The following is a 23,704-nucleotide window of genomic DNA, read 5'->3' as shown; positions in this document are numbered from 1 at the left end:
TACCCCCAGTGCACATCTGCCTCTCTTAAAATCAGTCTATAAAACACTTGTGGCTCCCACAGCTTTGGCCTCTCAGAGCACAGAGAAATGGAAGGTCTTTTCTTTTCTGGTGGCTTCATGGTCACAGTGAGGAGGGTGCATGTCCATGGCACACAAAACCTCTATTTTTCAGAGTGCACAGATTTCTTGTTTGCTCTTCAGTTAAACTTTTCCATCAAGCATTATGCAAATATTTGCCCTTGGGAGTCCAACACAAGCACGAACCTTTTCTCTGTGGGTTTCACTTGGACTCTCTCAGCCCAGGCATGGGCATTTCATCAGCCATTGTTCCCCATCGTCTCGAAGCTTACATTTCACCACTGTCAAAGAAGTCCCACCCTCTTTCTGCCCGTCCTCCTGGTCATTCCTGGCATCCCATGCCATATTTTGGTCAGAAATGACATAGGTATTGCCCTGACCACCATACAGGCTGCTTCCAGAAATCCCTTGGGTTAAAACTGACCTAAGATAAAACTGATTCACAGAATCACAGAATCAGATAATTGCTATGGTTGGAAAAGATCCCCAAGACCATTGAGGCAAACCATCAACCCAACACCACCATGCACACTAAACTATGTCCCAAAGTGCCATGGCCACATGTTTTTTGAACACCTCCAAGGATGGTGACTCCACCACCTCCCTGGGCAGCCTGCTCCAGTGCCTAACCACTCTTCCAGTACAGAAATTCTTCCTAATATCCAATCCAAACCTCCCATGGTGCAACTTGAGCCCATTTTCTTTCATTTGAGAGAAGAGACCTTCACCTCACTCCAACTTCCTTTCAGGTAGTGAGCAATTAGTTTTATTCTGGATCATTTGGATATCTTGGCACAAGACAGTCTGCATGGATCTCATGGTTTAGTAGTCATGAGGTGTTGGGTGACAGGTTGGACTTGATGATCTTTGAGGCCTTTTCCAACCTTATTGATTCTATGATTCTATTCTAAGTTCTTTACTATGAAGGTGGTGGAACACTTGCACAGGTTGCCCAGGGTGGTGGTGGAGGTCCTGCCCCTGAAGACATTCAAGGTCAGGCTTGATAAAGCTTTGCGCAGCTTCATCTGGTTAGGGCGTTCCTGCTCACTGTAGGGCAGTTGGACTAGATGACCTGTAAAGGTCCCTTCCAACCCAATGCATTCTATGGTTCTGTAATGAAATCACAGGCAACTAGAAACAATACTACACAATCCAATACAAGAATATAAATAATCAGTTGTCAAGAACTGAAAAAAGAAGGGACCAGAAACACACTGCACAAGGAGAGAGAGCTAAGAGCAGGTCATCAGCACTGCACGGGGTGCAAACCCCTAGCCTAAGTGACTCTGTGTGTGTGCTCCTAGCATAAATGCAGACACAAAGAACTGCAGTGGGTTTGTGTTTCACAGAATGTTCTTCAGCATTTTGTCACATCATCTGACATATAAAAGTTTATTCTCTGCAGCACAGAAGGAACAGAAGTCTGTCAGATCACTTAAGGACCAACACAGAAAGTAAACTCTCAGAGTTCTTTCTCTCATGTACTCAATGCAGTCATTTCCAAGATGCACATTGCTGATGGCAGAGTCCAGCTTTGCTCTGAAATGCACCTCAGTGATACTGCCACCAGCTCACTTTGCTCACTAGATTTCCTAAATACAGCTGTGTGGAAGAGCTAAAATCTCATGGATCCACAAGCCCTCTAGAGCAACTCACCTCAAAGAGAACACAGTGTGCCCCACTTCCCTGCCAGCTACTTCCCTGCCAGCTACTTCCCTTGCTCACACATTTATCATTTTATCATTTATCTTTAATCTTTATCACTTGAGTCTATTGGCACACAAATGAAGACAACCTGAAAGGAATGTTTCAGCTGTTCACAAGAAGGTTTTCATATATGCAACTATTAAGTGATCACATAAAGAAAAAAGGAGTTATCCTATCATGATCCAGTGGAAGAGGTCTGTATTCCTACAGGTAACTGTTAATACTTTGTGCATATGTACTTCCATTTGAAGAGCAGCTACGGATTAGGAGTGCTCTTTGAGTAGCACCACGTACGTCTCTGGGTGAAAGGGTGGAAAACGCAACTAAATAAATTCCCTTCTTCCTCCAGAGCTGCTTTGCATCTAAAATTATTAACTTACAACCAGCATTAAGAAAAACTTCTACCAAGATTTCTTAAGATTAACTAGCAGAGCAGGTAGCCATTTAAGCTTGCTCTGCACCCAGGAATGTCTGCCTCATACCACAGCTACTGCAAGAGTGAAATACAACGGCAACGCCTTTCTTGTGCATATCACTTACATGAGTTGGACAGCATTTGCCAAATCCTCTTCTACTCTCTAGCATATGAAATGTAACATATGCCTACATGAAGAGCACTTAAAAAAACCCCAAACCAATGAAATTCCTCTTCTGCTGCTGACTTGCAAAGCCTGGCACACCAAACCTTTGTTCAGAAGGCTGATAGTGAATTGTTTTCTCATTCAACAAGTCATAGTGAATGAATTGTCTTCTCGTTCAACATGTACATAGAATACATAGAATAAACCAGGTTGGAAGAGACCTTCAAGATCATCGCGTCCAACCCATCAACCAATCCAACACCACCCAAACAACTAACCCACGGCACCAAGCACCCCATCAAGTCCTCTCCTGAAAACCTCCAGTGATGGCGACTCCACCACCTCCCCAGGCAGCCCATTCCAATGTGCAATCACTCTTTCTGTATAGAACTTTTTCCTAACATCCAGCCTGAACCTCCCCTGGCGCAGCCTAAGACTGTGTCCTCTTGTTCTGGTACTGGCTGCCTGGGAGAAGAGACCAACATCCGTCTGTCTACAACCTCCCTTCAGGTAGTTGTAGAGAGTGATAAGGTCACCTCTGAGTCTCCTCTTCTCCAGGCTAAGCAACCCCCACCTGGCTACAACCACCTTTCTGTAGTTGTAGAGGGCAATGAGGTCTGCCCTGAACCTCCTCTTCTCCAGGCTAAGCAACCCCAGCTCCCTCAGCCTCTCCTCACAGGGCTGTGCTCCAGACCCCTCCCCAGCTTTGTTGCCCTTCTCTGCACACCTTCCAGCAGCTCAACATCTTTCCTAAACGGAGGAGCCCAGAACTGGACACAGGACTCAAGGTGTGGCCTAACCAGTGCTGAGTACAGGGCAGACTGACTTCCCTGCTCCTGCTGGCCACACTGTTCCTGATGCAGGCCAGGATGCCATTGGCCTTCTTGGCCACCTGGGCACACTGCTGGCTCATGTTTAGGCGGGTGTCAACCAGCACCCCCAGGTCCCTCTCTGTTTGGCAGCTCTCAGCCACTCTGACCCCAGCCTGTAGCACTGCCTGGGGCTGCTGTGGCCAATGTGTAGAACCTGGCACTTAGATGTGTTCAATCTCCTGCCCTTAGACTCTGCCCATCTGTCCAGCCTGGCAAGGTCCCTCTGCAGAGATCTCCTACCCTCCAAGAGATCAACTCCTGCCCCCAGCTTGGGGGCAAATCTATTGATGATGGATTCAATCCCCTTATGAAGATCATCAATAAAGATATTGAACAGGATGGGGCCCAGCAGTGATCCATATGCCTCATATACCTCTAAGCACATCAGATAATGCTTCATTTTGCTAAGCAAGAGAAACTGCTTCAGTTATAGTCAGCACTGACTACGCAACAGGCACACACATGTATAGGCAGCACTGGAGACACATTAACCACATCCCATCTCACAGTACCCACAGACATCACACTGCAAGGAGAAACATGTTCTAAACACTCCAGACTGGAAACACGATAAACACAGGTTAGAATTTGCTGAGCACTGCCATAGGGACAGGTAAATTCTCACAGATATGGCACACAGGGTCCTTTAAAATTAATGATACATTTAGAAACATGCATTTCATTAATCTTCTAAAGACACTTTTCAACCAGCAGGTGTGTTAAGGCTACAGAATTTTTCGTCTTCTATAACCTCAGAGATGCAGCCTCTGCTTAGAATGATGTTTTGCCTAAGATGTCATCATGTGAATCAACAAAATCAATACTTCTATTTCCTCATCGATTATTTTGAGCTGTAAAAGTGGTTAATCTACTATCTCTTCTTATTTATTTGTCACAGTAATTATTACTCTCTGCCAGATGAAGTGCCCTGCTTTGCCATTTAAGCAAGCAGTTTACTTTGTAAAGGCTATCAGATAACATTAATGTTCCAACTCCCATAAATGTAATTTAGCAACCCATGAAGCACAATCATATTTCATCAAATTAAACCCCTTAATATTTCATAGTTAAATAGAAGAGGTAAAGTTGAGGCAAAATAATTCTGGACTACTCCACAGGGAAGACTCTGTCCTGTCTAGAAGTAGCACTCCAATGATCTCATTTGCTCTCTCTTTCATTTCCTTCTGCTTTTCTACTCAAATCTGCTTGGAGAACCTTCCAAAATATAAGACACCCCCCAAATTAGCTGCAAGGATACTCAGTCTCCCCGTTTGCCAGCTGCTATTCAAAACACATATATACAAAGGACCACATTCTCAGCAACCCCCTCCCAGCAGTTCTAGCAGCCCACGGCAGCAGCAGTTCCTAACCGATTCTAGCAGCAGGTTCCCCAGCACTTTTCTAGCAGGGCTCTTCTGGCAGATTCCCGGTGGCCGATTCTCCGTCTCCCGCAACCGAGTCCCTCGTAAGCGATTCCCTAGCAGCTGACCTCTAGTCTGGCAGACTGTGACAGCTTTTATAGCTTCACCCCGCGGCTGGAATGAGTCCATAGAAGGGCAATGAAGTTGGTGAGGGGTTTGGAACACAAGCCCTACGAGGAGAGGCTGAGGGAGCTGGGGTTGCTTAGCCTGGAGGAGACTCAGGGGTGACCTTATTGCTCTCTACAACTACCTGAAGGGAGGTTGTAGACAGACGGATGTTGGTCTCTTCTCCCAGGCAGCCAGTACCAGAACAAGAGGACACAGTCTCAGGCTGTGCCAGGGGAGGTTCAGGCTGGATGTTAGGAAAAAGTTCTATACAGAAAGAGTGATTGCCCATTGGAATGGGCTGCCTGGGGAGGTGGTGGAGTCACCATCATTGGAGGTTTTCAGGAGGAGACTTGCTGGGGTGCTTGGTGCCGTGGGTTAGTTGATTAGGTGGTGTTGGATTGGTTGATGGGTTGGACGCGATGATCTTGAAGGTCTCTCCCAACCTGGTTTATTCTATTCTATTCTATTGAGCTCCTAAAAATAAAGTTATTTCTTCTTTCCTAGCATTCTGTTTTCCTTTGCTCACTGAACTTTGTACAATGAAGCTCCTTTTTCTCCATCTCCAACATCAGCAAAGTGTCAGTGAGTTTGGATTCCTTATGTTACACAAAAAACATCCTGTCTCAGAGTTTTTGTCAGCTTTGGGTTTACAGTTTTGGTGCAGCCCTCTGAAGATCATAAATATATTACATAACTCTAACAGGCTTTGAAAACCTTCTACCTTTCTTTCTTTCTTTCTTTCCCACTAGCAAAGTCTAAACATTGGATCTACCGTAATAGATCTTGCTCCTCCTGGCAATTCAGGATAGAGGAGTCCATGAATCAGAGGAGAGAAATAAATTTTGATCATAACAGTGGTATCTCTGACTGATGCAGACACAGCAAGTCAGTGTATTTGCTTACAGTGGATTTGATGCTAGCCACGGAGGGATAAATCTTCACATTTTGACACACTGCGAGATCATCTCCAGATCAGATCCCTTTACTAGCTTCCTTAGCTTCCTCTGCACAGCTACCAATGAGCATTCACGACGAGCAAGCCCTACACCAGGCTGATCGACTACCAAAGCACCAGCTACCCCCACCATGCTGCCAGGCCTAGGCCAGACTGTCACCCAGCACCCAGCTTTTAAATTGCCAAAGCACTCCCCATGAGTGGGCCTGGCTGAAATGAGCTTTGTTATAATGCACTGGAGGCAATCTTCGGTGCCGATTACTGTCACTCCCCAAAATTAAAGAGCTTTCAATGACTGAGTACCAATAACTTCACACTATCCCCTTCTTAAGACAGCTAGCATTGAACAAATAAAACCTGGAAGTGCTTTTGATCTTGAAAGCAGAAGGACACTACATTTGTATTCATTTTTTGTTAGGAAAATGTACCTTGATGTTCACAGAAGCCCTGCATCTGTCTTCAGGGAACAAAACAGAAAAATGTTGAATTACACAGGTGGTTTGGCATCAAACAAGCCCTGTTGAGGTCAGCTTAAGCTGAAGGTAAACTGTACTTGTAAAAATAACAAAAATTCTCTTTCAGATGCTTAGATGCCTAAATTGGGTCTAATAGTTGGACTTCAGACACTGCTTCCACCCCATGATACAATTCAAAGCAAGAAATAATGTGGCTGTTTCATGTAACATTTTTGTAATTCTCCAAGCAAATAAATTCAGTTTTGAAAGGCAGTAATACTGTACCTTGATTTCTTCTATTTCATCTGGCACTATCTTGTATGCAGATATAGTCCCACCCAACCTGAAATCAGAAGAAAAACGTTCTCAAAATCAGCAACACAAAGCACAGCATATTAATGATGTCATGACTTGTTCCAAAACAACAGCAAAAAGAAATACCATTTCTTTCTTCATCAATAAAATAGTCTTGGTGTGCTTAGCATAAGTATTAGAAACAGTGTCCTTCACTAGCCTGGAAGAGAAGAATCGGGTCAGTCCAGCAGAAACAGCATCAACCAGATGATACTCTTTCTATTAATGGCCATCAATCATCACACGCTGTATCTCCTGTTTGTCATATCGATGAATTTCAGTGTTTGAAGCCTGATGTGCTCTGTGCCCAGTATCTCACCAAGCTGCTGTACAATCTTGGATGCACTCAAAAGCAAGTGTAGAAATGGAATTTTTCTAAGAGACAGGCATGTACCAGCCTCACTAACTTCACAGGCTCCATGGCTTCCATGCCTGAAAAGTCTCGGGAATTCCGGATGAGCGTTAAAAGGAAGGCAATGTGCAAGAGATGGCCACTGACAGACAAAAGCAGGGGAGCTGCTGCACAGAACTTGTCTGTGCCCTGGGAAGGGCCTGGGGTGAAGAGCAGTTCCCATCCTGAGGATGCCTGAACAGCATGCACTACAACTGGTGGGAAATAATACATCTTCCCCAGAGACATGCAGACGTGGTTCCTTCCATTTCATGAAGCAGCATCATTGATAGCGACAATTCAGGTCTAAAAATAGACCTGCACTTAACGACCTCCCTGCTGGCTCTGCACACAACTTGAGTCTGGGTCCTATAGAAATGGAACTCACATAAGAAACTATTTACTGAAAGAGGTAGGCAGCTATCAAATGTGTATTCATATGATCTCCCTGTTATGGGAATGTTTTCCTGCAACTGTCAGCAAGACAAAAAGGGGGGCAGGTGGGAGCACAGAAATACAGTAATGTTTTCCCTGTCACTCCTGCCTTTCTGTATCTCCACAAGTGCTTTCTGAAGGCTTTAGGCCGAAGAGGAAGTCTGTATATGGAAAGTCTGAAACCCACTGCTTCTCCAAGTAATGTCAACTGTGTTTTCCAAGGTAGACAGACAGGGTCCAGACGTAGCAGCATTCCAGTTCATCACAAACGATCGCACTCTCCTATTTCCCCTGCAGCTTCCATCACTGCTAATCACCAGTGGTGTTGAAAATTGGAGAGAATCAAAACCCTTTGGCCAGCGCAAGTACAAACACGAGCTTTTATTCTTCATTACACACGACCTTTGTTCAAATGGTGTTTCCAGGGATGGCTACAAGAAATTGGCCTTGTTGCTGTGATGAAGGCTTTTTTGGTTACCCCACAACAAGGAGCGGCTCAGAGCAGTGCATGTTATCTCTGCACATGACTGCTCCTTATTGCTACTGCGATGAAGGTCTGCGATGAAACATTTTTGTTTTCTCATAGCCATTTTGTGCCTGCACATTGCAGCGGTCAGAATCCAGTTCACCAGGGACCCAATTCTGATGCAGGTTCACTTGTCATTCCTCACACATTTTAGTTTTGTTATAAAATTTATCATGTTTTTCCCCAGCTGAACAACACAGCACCCAGCACCCTACAACATAAATGGCATTGTCTCTCAGAACACACAACTGACCAGAAGCAAAGCCAAGTGTACAGCCAGCTATTTCCAGGAAACTGGAAACAAACCATCTCCACAGACCAAAGACACAACGTTTTTCTCTCTCAAACTGCACTATTTTCACACCAAGCCACATTATTAAATAGTGAGTTCATTTTAAATACTAGTTAGCTTTAATTTTTCACATGCATAAAGGATAATCTCCGAAACACCCCACAAACTATGTTCAAATTTCAACAGACATTGGTCTCATCAGGTCTGCATCATACCCTGCACGTAGTACAAAGACCCCAGCTCCCTAATCCCTTTGCAGAAGAGAAGCAAAACTCTTCTAGAAATTAGAGCTGACACAATATAAATGAACTACACCTTATGCTGGGCTAAACTAGTGAAAGAAATCAGAAAAGACAGGATAGAAATTACACAAAAGTAACCAGGACATACAAAGCTCATACAACTGTTTGCATAGGGGCCCTTGAAAGAGAACCTTTGTGTCTACTTCGGGTAAATTATTTTAGTAACAAAGTGCACCTCGGGTTGACCCAGAATGCAAAGTTCACCAAAAGGATCCAGGAGAAGATGGAAAGCAAAGTTTCCATAGCAACCTAAGAAATTAGCAGAATACAGGAAATAAACTGAAGTGAGGCCAATACAGTTGTACTGAAACAGATGGGAGCTTTATTCTTCACAGTCTTTAAAAAGGGCAAGAAGACAGACCCAGGAAATTACAGCCCAGTCGGCCCCACCTCCATGGCTAGGCAGGGGACGGAGCAGCTCACACTGGAGGTCATCTCTAAGCACGTGGAAGAAAGGAGGCTAGCACGAGCAGCCAGCATAGATTCCCCAAGGGGAAATTATGTCTGACCAATCTGATAGCCTTCCACAGCAGTGAGACTGCATTCCTGCAGATGGAGAGCAGTGGATGTTGTCTACCTTGACTTTAGCAAGGCTTTTGATGCCACCTCCCATGACATCATTGTAGCTCAGGAAGTGTGGGTTAGAAAAGACGACTGTGAGAAGGATTGAGAAGTGCCTAAATAGCAGAGGTCAGAGGGTTGTGATACAGAATCCAGCTGGAGGCCTCTACCTAGTGGTATTCCCCAGGGGTCAGTATTGGGGTCAGTCTTGTTCAACATCTTCGTTAAGGACCTGAATGAGTGTATCCTCAGCAAGTCATCTGCTGCTGCTGCTATGAAACTGGGAGGATTAGCTGCTACACTGGATGGCTTTGCTGCAATTCAGTTTGTCCAAGAGGTTGAGGGATGTTTTCCTCCTGCCTTACTCTGCCCTGATGAGATCATTTTTGAAGTACTGTGTCCAGTTCTGGGATCCTCAGTTCAAGACAGACAGGGAAATATTGGACAGAGTCCACTGAAGGGCTATGAGGATGATGAAGGGACTGGAACATCTGTCTGAAGAGGAAAGGCTGAGAGGCCTGGAGCTATTCAGCCTGGAGAGAAAAGACTAAGGGAGGATCTCATTAATATTTATAAATACCTGCAGGGTGAGTGTCAAGTAGGGGACAGGCTCCCTGCAGTGGTGCCCTGTGATAGGATGAGCAGCAATGGGTACAAACTGGAACACAACAAATTCCACCTCAACATGAGGAAAAACATTCCTATGAGAGTGGCAGAGCACTGGAGCTGGCTGCACAGAGGTTGTGGAGTCTCCTTCTACAGTGACTTTCAAAACTCATCTGGATGTGTTCCTGTATGACCTGTCCTGGGTGACCCTGCTCTGCAGAGGGGTTGGACTGGATGATCTCTGGACATCCATTTCAAGCCCTAATATTTTATGTTTCTATTTCAGAAACTAAAGCAGAATACTGGACAGATGGGCAGAGTCCAAAAGGATGGCATTCAACAAGTCCAAGTGCCAGGTGCTGCACTTTGGCCATGGCAACCCCATGCAGAGCTACAGGCTGGGGTCAGAGTGGCTGAGAGCTGCCAAACAGAGAGGAACCTGGGGATGCTGATTGACACCCGCCTAAACATGAGCCAGCAGTGTGCCCAGGTGGCCAAGAAGGCCAATGGCATCCTGGCCTGTATTAGGAAGAGTGTGGCCAGCAGGAGCAGGGAAGTCATTGTGCCCTGTACTCTGCATTGGTTAGGCCACACCTTGAGTCCTGTGTCCAGTTCTGGGCTCCTCAGTTTAAGAAGGACATTGAGACACTTGAATGTGTCCAGAGAAGGGCAACAAGGCTGGGGAGAGGCCTTGAGCACAGCCCTGTGTAATGGGTTGGGGCAGATCCCCTCCCCACCACAGGCAGAAATAACGACTCAGACAAACGGATTGCAAAAGTGATGAAAGTTTAAATAGAAAGCAGTGAATGTTACAGAAAACCCAAAACGCAGTGACAAAGAAAGATCCCATCCCCACCTGAGGGTGCATGCAAAACCCCCAGGGCTCCTTCTTCCCCCTCCCTCTGCTGGGCTAGTCTCAGCTGGCCAGGCCTGAGACTGCCCATCCCCCTGTGGCCTTGGGCCCAATCAGGCCCATGGCCGGGAGATCTCTCCCCCAGTTACCAAGTCTCGGAGAGGGAAGGAAAGAGGAAGTGCCAGACCCCGCACTGGATCTTATAGTGGTGCAAAGAATTATGGTAGGAAATACACAATTTCCTGTGTCCATCCCTCTGGGCTGGACTTCTGGACACAGGAAGTGAATGCACCAGGGGGGCACCCAGCTCAAACTACAACACCCTGTGAGGAGAGGCTGAGGGAGCTGGGATTGTTTGGCCTGGAGAAGAGAAGGATCAGGGGTGACCTCATTGCCCTCTACAACTACCTGAAGGGAGGTTGTAGCCAGGAAGGGGTTGGTCTCTTCTCCCAGGCTCCCAGCACCACAACAAGGGGACAGAGTCTCAAGCTGCTCCAGGAGGGGTTTAGACTCGAGGTGAGGAGAAAGTTCTTCACTGAGCGAGTCGTTCGTCATTGGGATGTGCTGCCCAGGGAGGTGGTGGAGTCACCGTCCCTGGAGGTGTTCAAGAGGGGATTGGACGTGGCACTTGGTGCCACGGTGTAGTCATGAGGTCTGTGGAGACAGGTTGGACTCGATGATCCTCGAGGTCTCTTCCAACCTTAGTGATACTGTCATACTGTGATACCAATGAAGAGAGAAAACTTGAATTTCATCCAAGAGAAGACAAGATAAGAACCAGAAAGAACTGTGCTTAAATGGAGGCAAGAAACAATGAACCACTATCCACATGGGAAGAAAACTCAAGACCAAAAATTGCAACTAGGTTACAACAGTCAACTGTCATCCTTTCACAACCTGTTTGGGGTATGTTCCAATACTCTATCTGAAACAGGAACTGAATTCCTCACTTTTAAATCATTTACTCTGGATATAAAGTTAAAATTATTACAGTGTTACTTTTCATACAGTTGCAAGCTGGACTTCTGTCTGGTTCTCTCCAATGCCCTGACGGACTGAGTCCATGATTGCATAGCTACAGCAGGTGCAAACATTTGTGCAGCTGGACTGAATCAATACTGACTAGCTTTTAACACTGGAATTCTGACCAAAGACATGAACTAGGTCTTGCTCTACAGCTCCTCATTCTGTGGCTGCCATAAGAGCTAAGCTATCAATTCATCTGTTAATAAATGAGTCACACTGGATGCAATCAAGTCGATGTTCTAAAAAAAGCTTGCAGCCATCTTGGCTGCTGTCATCTGCTGAAGTTCTCCAATGCCACTTTAATTAACATTAATCTTTCAACAGCTACATCACTGTCTAACTTATTTCAAGTTGTCACTAAACCTCCCAGTGAAATTCTGCTTCATCTTTAACGGGAAGCAAATCTCAAAATCGTATCCTCCCCTTTTACCTTCAGATCCCTGTCATAATTGTCTTTGTTCTCCCCCACGTGGCCAGGACAGCCTTTGGATTGGACCAGCTGAACGGTGGCAGGGAGACACAACAGACCATCTTGCCTCGGATCCTCGCACACAGCCAGAGCTTCACAGGGTGTTACAGTGCAAGAGGGGAGCAGAGCTCTGTCTCAAAGCTGTTTCTCTGCCCGCAGGTACTGTGCGGTCCGTTGATGTCGGAGCCTGTCGGTCCCCACACGGAGAGCCTCAGTAAAGATCAGCGGAGAGAGCAGCTGTGGAGAGGGGACCGTGGCTGCCGGCGGGCCCAACGCTCCCCGCGCTGAACAGACAGCTGCTTACTGAGACGCTCCTGCGTGTTCCGTTTGACTTTCCCACTGCCCACCAAACTTCGGCTTTGTCTTATTCCGGCAGCCGCTTCTGACCCAGCGACACAGCATTCCCCGATCCACATACTACCCATCCTTTCCAACAGGGTTCTGAGGCACAACAGACGTCCTGCGCCTTACCCACGAGGGCCGCCCGCACAGAAGCCACGTCAGAGCTAACGTCCTTAACTCCCTTGAGCTCCCGCACAAAGCAACTTTGTTCTCCACGACCGTAAGAGCATACATTAAAAGCAGGCCCAAAACTACCTTAATTGATTCTAGTTTCTACTGACATTTGAGAAATTGCTTGAAGCACCCTGAGGGGAGGTAGTAATATGCTATTTTGGGGCTCCAATCCCACACAACAGAACACTGGCAGCTTAGAGCAAGCTGGGCTGCAGCTCCAAGCACTGGCTGCGTGCCAGCAATGAACGCTGCAAAACAGCTTGTAAAGTGCTTCCTGATGACAGTTTTACTTACTCTAAGGTGTAGAACTACGTGATGAGGATCCAGACCGTGGCTTTGTTTTGTTTCTTTTGGGGTTTTTGATGGATTCTATAATTAGATCCTTGAAAACTTACCCCCCCTCCAATCTGAGGCTAACTTCAACATGCTGCACTCAAGAACCTGGCAGAAAATCAAATTATTGCAGATGTGCCCTCTGCCAGTTCACATCTCCTGAACAACAGCTCTGGGATTAAGATGTCAAAACTACCTCACTGCACACACAAAAAATGAAGGGGGGGAAGAACAAAATGAACCCAATGATGGAAAATTTTTATTCCCTACCTTATCACTGTTTCAAGAGTAACAAAAATACCAGAGCACCTATTTCACTATTTTCTGGTGTATTTTTAAACAAACAAAAATCCAAGCTACATAAAAGCATTATTCCTAAGGAGAAAAAAAAACTTTTTGCCTTCACGCGTCAAATATTTTCCTCCTTTGTTTTTAACTTAACTATAGGAAAGGTAAGAATACATTAGAAGAAATGATTTTAAGGCACACCTTCGATAGGAAAATACTGACACCTCAACAATTTGTTATTGGGAAGAGAAGGCAGCAAGCATCTCTGCTCTCAGCACACATTGGAAAACAGGGACGAGATCCTATCTGTGTCATCTGCCAATGGCACCAGCAGGAGTCACCCTCCCTTTTTAGCAGAATAACTGATTTAGTTTTGAGGGGATATCTGTAAATGTCTTGACATAAAGTACAGCAACTGAAAAGCCACCTCTGCAGGCCATGCTGTAGTTTCCCAAAGGGGTGCCTGTGGTTTAATGAAGTGTCCAAGGCTCACCAGTAAGTCAGCTGGGGGAATTACTGCTGCCAGACACAAGAGAGGTCCATAGACTGCATCCTCCTTACTGCCTAAGAAAGATACCGAAGGTGAGCAAGGAAGGCAACATCACCAAGAAATTTTGGGCTTCGAGGCACTGACCTCCAAAAGACACAGAATGGATGAAGAGGAAACTTCAAATACATGGACTTTGCAGTGGTGCAACATTGCTATATGTTACTCTCAGCATGAAGTCTTCTGGGCAAAAGGAGGAGGAATGCTGAACTTACACTACAAGGAAAAACTATTTAAGCTTTGACTTTCATTAAACAAATTCATTAATAATTGTTCAAAAGTCTTATAACTAATACTTGTAGGCTTGACAGCAAGAATATGAAGTGTGCAGATAGCAAGGCCTTTGAACAGAATGGATATTTATAACCTCAGAATCTCTTTAGGACTTCAGGATTTCACTAGGTCAGACTATGCAGCATGCAAAACACGTCGTGGCTTTCAACAGTCTCATTCCAGCAGGTGGTAATGGAAGAGGGAGGTGCTGCCTCTGACACCCACTAATGAGAAACAAATACTAATTCTCTTACTCAAAACTTTCACTGCAGATTCAAACTCTTATTTCCCATTAAAAATGACTTTGAAAATCTTCCCAGACTCCAGCAGAATCTGAAGGCAGTCTTGCCATGTGGACCAACAGCCAAGAGCCCACCTCTGCAGGATGCATGCATGCTGCTCCACCTCATTGGTAACCCAGCTACATTAAACCAAACAGACAGAAATGTCAGCTAGATTCAAGCCAAAATGTGCTCAGTGACTTTGCAAGTTCCCACTGGGGCATCAGATGCTTGACCAGTCAGCTCATTAAACAACAAGAGCAAGATTTGACATTTCCTGAGAGAAAAAAATATGCAGAACCACACAAAAGCCATTACCACAAAAGCCATTACCACAAAAGCATTCAACTTCTCACCATTTTGATGAAGGAATCTCTCTTTAATAGCCATGCTGGGACTTAGCTGGTAGACTGAGGAGTTTAAAACACTGTCTGAAGAGAAGTATTTATAGGAAGGGCCAAGACAACAATAAATGCTGACCTGACTTTGTCCTATAGAGATACGGTGGTGGGGCAAAGCATGCATTTGCATTTTCTCCAGCAAGCACACACCTAGGGAAGAGAGAGAATTTGCATTTGTATTGCTAGCAACTGCCAGCCACCAAATCCCCTCCTGCTTCACTCTGGAGCCTCAGAGTGATCTGTTGCTAGTCTTGGAAGGCACTACAAATAAAAGGCTTTAGGAATACGACCAGGATTGCTATGAGCTGCCTGGGAATGTAAGGTTGCCCTGGTAAAGCAGCACAGCAGCCTGCAGGGCTGCATAGGTGGCCCAAGCCATTTCTGCTCAACTCCCATCATTTCAGCTGAGCTCCTCTGCTTCTGTACTAACCCAAAAGGGAGACCATCTGAGCCAAGTGTGAAACAAGATTCCTTCTAGGAAAATAAGTTGACCCACAAGTAGTAGAAACAGTGAGGCTTACTTTCCTACAAACTAATGCTTGCCACCCTCCCCCCCAGACTTTAGTATCTGATAAAAACAAGACTTTAAAACCATGGCTCTTCAGGAGTTTTACCACACCTATGCTGCTCACACCCCACTTTACTGTGTATTTTCCCTTCCATTTGTTAGACACCCAAGCATAGCTGGTTGACAGCAGGCTGAACACAAACCAGCAGTGTGCCCAGTGGCTAAGAATCATAGAGGTATTTTCCAGCTGAAACAATTCTATGACTCTAAGTTCATCAAGTCCAACCATCGACCTGACACCACCATGGCCATTAAGGCCAACAGCATCCTGGCCTGGATCAGGAATGCTGGTCTGGCCAGTAGGATTAGGGAAGCAATCAGCACTGGTGAGCCTGCACCTCAAACACTGGGTTCAGTTTGGGGCCCTCACTCCAAGAAGGACATTGAGTTGGTGGAGCATGTCCAGAAAAGGGCAATCAAGCTTGCGAAGGATCCGGAGAAGAGGCCTGCTGATGACTGGCTGAGATCACTGTGGGTGTTTAGTGTGGAGAAGGGGAGACTGAGGGGAGACCTCATTCCTCTCTATAGATCCCTGGAAGGAGGTTGCAGTGAGGTGGGGGATATTCTCCTTAGTCTGAGGTGATAGGAGAGGAACTGGCCTGAAATTCTGCCAGGGGAGGGTCAGGTTGGAGATAAGGAACAATTTCTTTACTGAAAGGATAGTCAGGGATTGGAACACACTGCTCAAGGAGGGCAGACATGACACTGTGGACATGGTTTAATGGCCATGGCAGTTTTGGGTTGATGGCTGGACTTGGTGATCTTGGAGGTCTTTTCCAACTGAAGTAATTCTCTGATTCTATCTGCACATGCTTTGACACATGCTTGTGAAGCATGCTTAGACACACAAAGCCCATGTGCATGCTTACCTTGAGGCTAATAAACACTAAATGTTTATTTTAAAGAGAGAAGCTTATCTGAGAGATGGAATCCCAGACAATGGAATAATGGAAGATCAGGAATCATTGGTGTTGGAGAAAAAGCTGACCACAGGTTGGGAAAAGCAGTCAGAGTACCATGATCAGCCGAAAATGCATCCAGGAAAACTCTTCCTTCTACAAAATAACCACTAAGACTAAAGGTGAGAGCAGGATGACTCAAACTCCACAGAAGAAATGGGGACAGTATGTAGAAATCATTTCAACATTGCAGATTCTTGAGCACATTTTTCTCTTTACAGTTGAAATCATTGGGCTTACAGAAGTCTGTCTGAACATTTACATCAATTGTTTAAAAAATAATAATCCAACAATCCTGGTGACAACACTGATGGAGGAGCCCAAGAGACAAGCAGCTCCCAGAGGGCTTACTGCACTAGGTCAAGCAAATGTCTCATTTCTCCCTGCCACATTCCAGAGAGATATAAAGTATGAACATAATCCAGTGCAAGACTAATGGCAGTCTTGTAATGCCTGTGTCTCCTGACAGTTAAATTCAGAGGCAGAAACGACTGCTGCTGCTTTCCCTTACCACCTCAGCATGTCCAGATGTATTTGCAGACACTGCTGTGTGCGGCCGAAAGGAGAACTTCCTTGTAATTAAAATAGTGACCTGTCTGAGCTGGGGTTTTTACTGTGTACTGTGTGCTGAAGAACATGGAAGGAAAAAAATAAAATAGACTCTCCTCAGCCACTGAATTGAGTCATATGACTAAAAGGACTTCATGTCTGATCCACCCCCTTCATACCTAGCAGCAGCTTCTGTGGTGGTTTGAAAGGAAAGGCTCTGCTTTCCCTCCCCCGCTGAGAAAGAGACCACGGCTAGACCCAGTCGGAGAAATGAGAGTATATTTTACAAGGAAACAGATTCTATGTAACACAACAAACACAGGTATTTTACAATATATACAGGAGTATACAGCAAATGAACTCAACCAGAAACCAGACCCCCCACAGAGGGGGCTTCCCCCTGTGCCCCCTTCACCCCCCTACCTCCCTTCTCCCCCAAAGAGGTAGAAGAAAGAGATGTGGACAGTTAACAGGGCAGGAAAGGAAGAAAGGCCTGGCACAGGAAGTTTGTTAGTTCTTATCTCTTGGCAAGAAGCCCAGAAGCAGATCCAGCCGAAAGGGACAGCGAAGGAAGGAAGACTGAGAGAAAGTTCCCAGCTCCCCTGGGTCCAATCTCACCTCCCACCTCAACTTGGCCAATGAAATTCGTTTAGAATACCAAAATATTTTACAAACATTTAGTCAGTGTGCCCCTTTCTTAAAGGCACAGCCTCAAACGGCCACAGCTTCCTACAGACGAAGAACACTGCTGACAACGCCAACAGTGAGACTTTATTGCCTGCCTCACAGAGCGCTCTCTGTTCCAAAGAGTTTAGTTATGTTAGAAGCTATCACCCATACTTTACAGCTGCATGTACTTCTGTAAGGTTCAAACTCAAGTAAATTGAAAAATAGTTCCTTGTTTATCATATGTTATTGGCCATAACAGTTTCTCAGCACTCTAATTTTTGTTTTCTACAGTGGTCATTTCCTTTCTCCTTTGCATATTATCATTTAAACGTCAACACTGTCTCTGGCTCAGTTTAGAGCTACTGATGCTACTCATGACTTGGCTCAGCATTCAGAAACATGGGCAGAGGACACAGGGATCATAGACAGCTGAGGTCTTGGATTAAATATGGATTTGTGCATTTTGTTTCCTTCATGTCCTAAAAAAAACCACCCTAATTTGAATTTCTAAATAGCTCACACAAACATAATGAATTGGCAAAATGTAACTACTAACTCCTTACTTGCAGCTTTAAGTCACCTTGTGATGCATGTTCTCCTGCCACCTCTTTTGTATGACAGGTTGAATAGAACAATCCCCCTGCAGATGCATTTTGCTGAAGCCCTTCTCTCCTTTACTGCTGCTCCCCTTACAAGGATGATGTTCAGAAAGAAGACTGACCCACTTCCAGCAACTGGAGATGGTTTACACTGTGTTGTTTTAAAGATGTGACTGCACAAGTTACTGAACACACACAGTACTTCGTGTCATGCTCCTTTGGGTGCTAGTGACCATAACATCCTCATAACTGCAACATGCCTCCAGCCCTCTCTCAAGATGAAGAACACAGATGAAGAAGAGATTTCATCTCTCCTTCAGTTCCTGCTACAGTACAGATGAGGTGGAATGAAAACAGGTAAGGTAAACCCTGGAGCAACTGTAAGTGCTGTCATGATGGGTTGGACGTGATGATCTTGAAGGTCTCTTCCAACCCGGTTTATTCTATGTATGTATTCTAGTCTGTGTAAGCCAGTCTGGTCAATTGGCCTAAGTAAAAATAGCAGAAGTGACAGGAGAACAGCTCTTGCAAAGCATAAAGTGAGTCTAGGACCACCTCCTAGTAACTATAAGGCTAAGTATCTATCGCCAGACAAACGACTAACATGACCAACACACACTATAAGCCTTTGCACAGTACCTCCTGAGCCACAATGCAAAAAGGAAATCAAAGATGGTTAGGACAACTCTACCTGCAAATAGGTGTCAAGGACATTACAACATATGCAAGACCCTCCCCAGGACAGGGAGGTTTCTATCTAGAGATACCCAGGCATCATGGAAAAAATCCCTCTAAGAAACTGCCATTTCCTCACCATACCACAATTTACAATCTGACTGCAACAAGCAATTGTCATATGCCACCTGCCTTTTCCTTACTGAACTCAGCCTGCAGAGAGTAACAGGAATAGCTGCAGAAAGCCAGAACCCAGAAATAATCCATATCTGTACTGAAATTAGTTTCAGTAGTATCTAAATTTAGGAAGTGAGCTAAACTGCAGCCTTACATTGCAAGAGAACATTTAAAGAACTGATAGAGAAAGTCAGTGGAATGCCTTTGAGGACCTTAAAGCTACAAACCCATATTCTGCTGCCAGTGCAACAATTCAACTGGCTTACAAAGCTTTGCTCTACTTTGGATTGGCATTTGTGAACAAACAACTTACAGACAGGTGGGTGGCATCATGTCAAGGATTGAAAGGACTAAAGGCTTGTCCTGAGAAGGATGCTCAGTACTTACCCATCAAACCAAGCAAAATTAAACTAATAAGGCCATTTAAAACCTGAAAGATGGATCTAGGAAGCATGTGGACCACAGATCATTTGCAAATGGAGAGAGAACTCCAGATTTTGTTTCTTTTGAGCTACCCTTTCCTCACAGCCCAGGGGAATACCAATGGGTACATTTTAGCAGGTGATTTGTATTGTCAGCTGCATTTTAATCTAGAAGATGTCAGGACAAACAGCAGTGCTGTGCCTCCACAACAGCAGCCGGCGCTTAGCTCCGATTTCCTCCAGCCATATCACCTGACTTGAAATGTTCATCGTTGCATAAAGCTACCCTAGGTAAGTGTCAGGATATGTTGCTTAGCTGCAGTACCTCCATACCTTAAGCTGCTAAGAAGGCAGGCTTCTGCAGATTTAGCCATCTCCTTCACAGCTGAGAAACATGATTACCAGCACAATTAGTTGCCTTCATAGATCAGACAATAATCAGAGGACATTTTTTTCTTTTTAAAGATAACATTTCTCATTCTCTGAAGGTGAGATTAGAGATGTTTTATTATGAAGAATATCCTCTTTCAGCTTAATTAAGGAAAAGTAAATATTTGGTAGCAGGATCCTCTCAGGATTTGTTTCACCTTGACAAAACTGTCTTGTGTAACAGTTTGTCTAAAACCCTCTTGTACCAAATTCAAAGTGGCAGAAGCCCTTTACAAACAAAAGAAAAGTCAAAGCTGAGCCCCTGGTACTTAAAGATGTTCACTGCAAGGTTATCTGTCACATCTATTGAGCAATGCCCAGTTCAGCTTTCCCGTACTTCACAGTGGCCAGTTCTGGACACTGGAGCACAGCGACTCCAATTATGCCACGCAGGCCATTGAGACAAAACCTCTTCAAGTGGATTTTAAAATTTCAAGTTGAGTTTACATTAAATTAACATTTTATTTTTAAAATGATCTGTGCATGACAATAAAAAGGTTAAGAAACCAAATAAAATATATAGATACTGCTGATAATATAACATTATGACTTCTCAGTCATTAATACTCTGTGAACAATGAAGCAGGGGTGTGTGGTTGGTTGGAAGGTGCTTGGTTTTGCTTTTAAAAAATGGTGGACTTAAAACATTTCTCCACACACATAAGTTAAGGACTAAATAGTGATTTTTGCTGACTAACTTAAGAGAATGGCCACAGATTTAATGGGTCACACAAAGCGAAGCAGCAGGCCAAAGATGTGCACACATCAAAGCTAAAGCACACAGACAGGCTCTTCAATTATTTGTGGCCTGTACATGGCCCACAGGAACTGCCCAGAGATCCATTATCAGGCAAACATCATGCACCTGGGAGGCATTCCTTGCTGGAGAAGAGGGATAAAGGGAGCACTGCAACAAAGCATCAGCTGTTTCCCACCTCTCTGGTCTTGGCTGCAATTGCCCCACTTCAAAGTCATTTCCAGTGGTGAACTTTGAGATTCTGCCACTAGTACTCACTGCAGTCAGGAAGTACTTACAAAATCTCCATCCCAGAAATAATTAGCTGTGACTTGTCACCTTCAGCTCCTACAGCTGGATACTTCACACAAAACTGTAGCTTTTGTGGCCTTTCTACCCCTGCCCCATTCTTCCATCCTCAGAACTGCAGTGATACATTCATGAGCACAAACACAGAACAAAGGTTTTCTTGCCTGTTCAGGCCTTGTTTCCCAAACCTTCTCCCCTCTGAAACTAGATGACTAAGTAGCTGTAACAGGGAAACACTTCAGAGAGCTTGCACATTATTGGAGAGCTCTGTTCTATGGAGCAGTGCAGCCTAGGACACAGTTTTGCACTAAATTAAAGCAAGTATAAAGCACTGCCCATCTTCTCATTAAAATCAACCAACACTTCTAACTCTGACCACTTGCTAGTGACAGATACTTGAATGATGTGCTGTAATGCAGGCTTCTTGCTTAGCTTTTAACACTGTATTGTTTTATTTATTACCCCTTCTGATGGAATTCTCAGAGCTTTAGTTAACAATTGAACAATTAAACGTAGGAGACAAAGGAAGAAAAGGAAAACCCAAACCAACCTTGAGTCTGTCTAGCTGTTAACTTCAGAGACCTATACTGGCATCCCACACCGGATCACAGCCAACTCTGTACTACAGATAGAGTGGCATCAAGCCACAACTCAAATCATGCCATGAGGGAAAGCAATTTGCACTCAGCACTGTGCTTCCTTACAGCCAGACAGCCCAGAGCACTCGCTGGTCCTTATTTGCCAGAAAGCCATCACCAAGGCAGTATGTAACTGACATGACCTACACAACTGAAATATAAATGTGTGAGATATGCTGCATGTCCTAACAGTCTGCTACCTGCTCCATGAGAACCATTTCAGTGCCCAGCTGGTAGAAGCAAACAGGAGTCATTTATAGCACTTTGAGGTTTGTCCTATAAAACCTGGTTGAGAGCTACCTGACAGTTTGACATGAAGTCAATTTTTTGTTGTTTGTTTGCCAGTTTAATTTCATGTTCAGCATGAAACTCAAATACATTCTTGATTTTTCTTAATGGTTTGTACTTTGCCACAGAAACCTGAAATAATATTTTCCCTGAAATTTGTACGGGTTTAGATGAAGATGAGTATGGAACTGTTCTGATAGAGGCTGAAATAAAATTTATATTCAAATCCTGTTCTCTAACTTTCAGAGCATTGGAAATGTGGTAGAGCAGGCCCAACAGAGAGCTTGCTGCAGGAAATGCAGACAGTGTTGGGACAGCTGGAGCAGCAGGCAGAGAACAGCCACCGCAGCTGCTCGTGGTACCAAGATACTGACTCTCAGTGCTGAGTCAAGCCCAGAACACAGAGGTAAAGAGCTCTCAGTCATCCTACCCTGCGTCCTTTTTACCTGCACAGACACATCAAGTGGTGAACAGCTCTCAGTCACCCTGCCCTGTGCCCCCTTACCTTCAGAGGCAGACGGCAGGCAGATTACAGACTGCCAGGGTTCTGCTTCCCCAGCAGCCTGTGCAATGCATGGCCTTCCAGGCTAGGAAAGGAGGATTTATGTTAGCACGAAGTATGCACTAGAAGTATCTTTACCTTAGAAGCATATTTGTATGTTTGAGTGCATCTTAGCAGAGTAGAAAACACCACCTAATAATGTATTTGTTTATTTTCAATAAATCATAGGAACACGTGAAATAGGCTTTGTTAAAATGGAAAAAGGAGGTTCTGCCGCATTTCGCGGAGCCTCCATCATCTCCTCTGTAGCTGAATACTTGAACATTTCTACATACTGCACTGAGCTACAGAGCACATCACCTGTGCAGAGTGCTTTTGATGGTAAGAAAAAAACCCTAAAGGAGGAGGGGTTGAGAAGAAAAATCTCTCTAAAGGTGCGTTTGTTAAACGGGCAGTTCAGGCGTGTCAGTCAAACAACACTCCAGAGCATCCTGTGTTTGCTAAACCAAATCACCTACCATAGCAAACTTCACAGGAATGCTGTTATTTCCTGCCAAAAAATACCACTTCATAGATATGAAAACAAATAGCCAATAGGATTTTAAAAGAATAAACACTTCTGTTACAATGCAATGAGGAGGGTGAAATCCGACATAAGAAGAGCGATGCTCTAAGTAGAGAAAAAGCAAAAATCTTAAGAGAATTAGTAAGGGAGTGAAGAGAAGCATTTACCACTGGATTATGACTTTGTTTCTCTGAAAGAACTCTGTGGAAAATCGCTTGAGGTAATTTTTGAACCCTTAAAATGTCAGGTTTGAATGTGAAGGCTGTCATCATCCATAGAAATATTCTCGTGCCCTGGTTATGCCCTTCTGAAGTTTGCATGTTAGAACAGACAAAGGAGAAAAGCAGAAGTGAAGAGTCCACGACAAAATTCAAATTGTAGTGAAAGAAGATGCAAGGAGTGCACATGAAAACAACACAAGCATTATTATGGAATAACTATACTTCCTCACTTGAGACACCATCTGTAGAGATTGCTATTGCACAATGCTAAAAAAAGTGACTTTAAGAATTCCTCCTGAACAAATGACAGCAGGACAATTCTTTCCAATTAAGAAAGCAACCTAGAATTTAAATACAGTGAGCAGCGTTGTATAAAAGCATGGCAACACCTCTGGGTAGCAATTTTCTGTATCCTAGTATCAGGATTGTTGGCAAGATGCACAGGAAAGGCTTCCTTTACAGCTGAAGCTACATGTTTTACTATAACCCCTCAGCACTAAATTATCTACTTCCCCTGTCAGCTTCATCTGTACTGCAAATAAGCACCCAAATTTCATAGGAGCCTTCTCCAAACAAGGCACTCTTCGAGTCTTTATAGCTTTGAAAAAAAATTATCCTCTCCTGCAAAAAGACTCCTGCCCAGGGCCCAGCTCACAACTGCTTTCAGAGAAAAGACCATTTAGGCATTTTTCACAGTGAGATTAGAGGAGAGGCGTTTTCTGCTGTGTAACACATTATTACAACCCCTGTGTCGAGAGGCTTTTGTT

General features: G+C 44.5%; 1 protein-coding gene across 1 annotated transcript in view; it reads right to left on the bottom strand.

Moving 5' to 3' along the window:
• GPHN (gephyrin) overlaps nucleotides 1-23,704 on the bottom strand; it is a 267,522-nt gene that overhangs the window by 143,000 nt on the left and 100,818 nt on the right. Inside the window, exon 3 of the mRNA XM_054162194.1 lies at nucleotides 6,463-6,520. Within this exon, the coding sequence (XP_054018169.1) occupies nucleotides 6,463-6,520 (58 nt within the window). The remainder of the gene's footprint in view (nucleotides 1-6,462; nucleotides 6,521-23,704) is intronic.

The sequence above is a fragment of the Dryobates pubescens genome, chromosome 5, assembly GCF_014839835.1.
Source record: "Dryobates pubescens isolate bDryPub1 chromosome 5, bDryPub1.pri, whole genome shotgun sequence".
Lineage (NCBI taxonomy): Eukaryota > Metazoa > Chordata > Aves > Piciformes > Picidae > Dryobates > Dryobates pubescens.
Note: the sequence above shows the minus strand (reverse complement) of the source record. Positions and strands in the feature narration are given on the sequence as shown.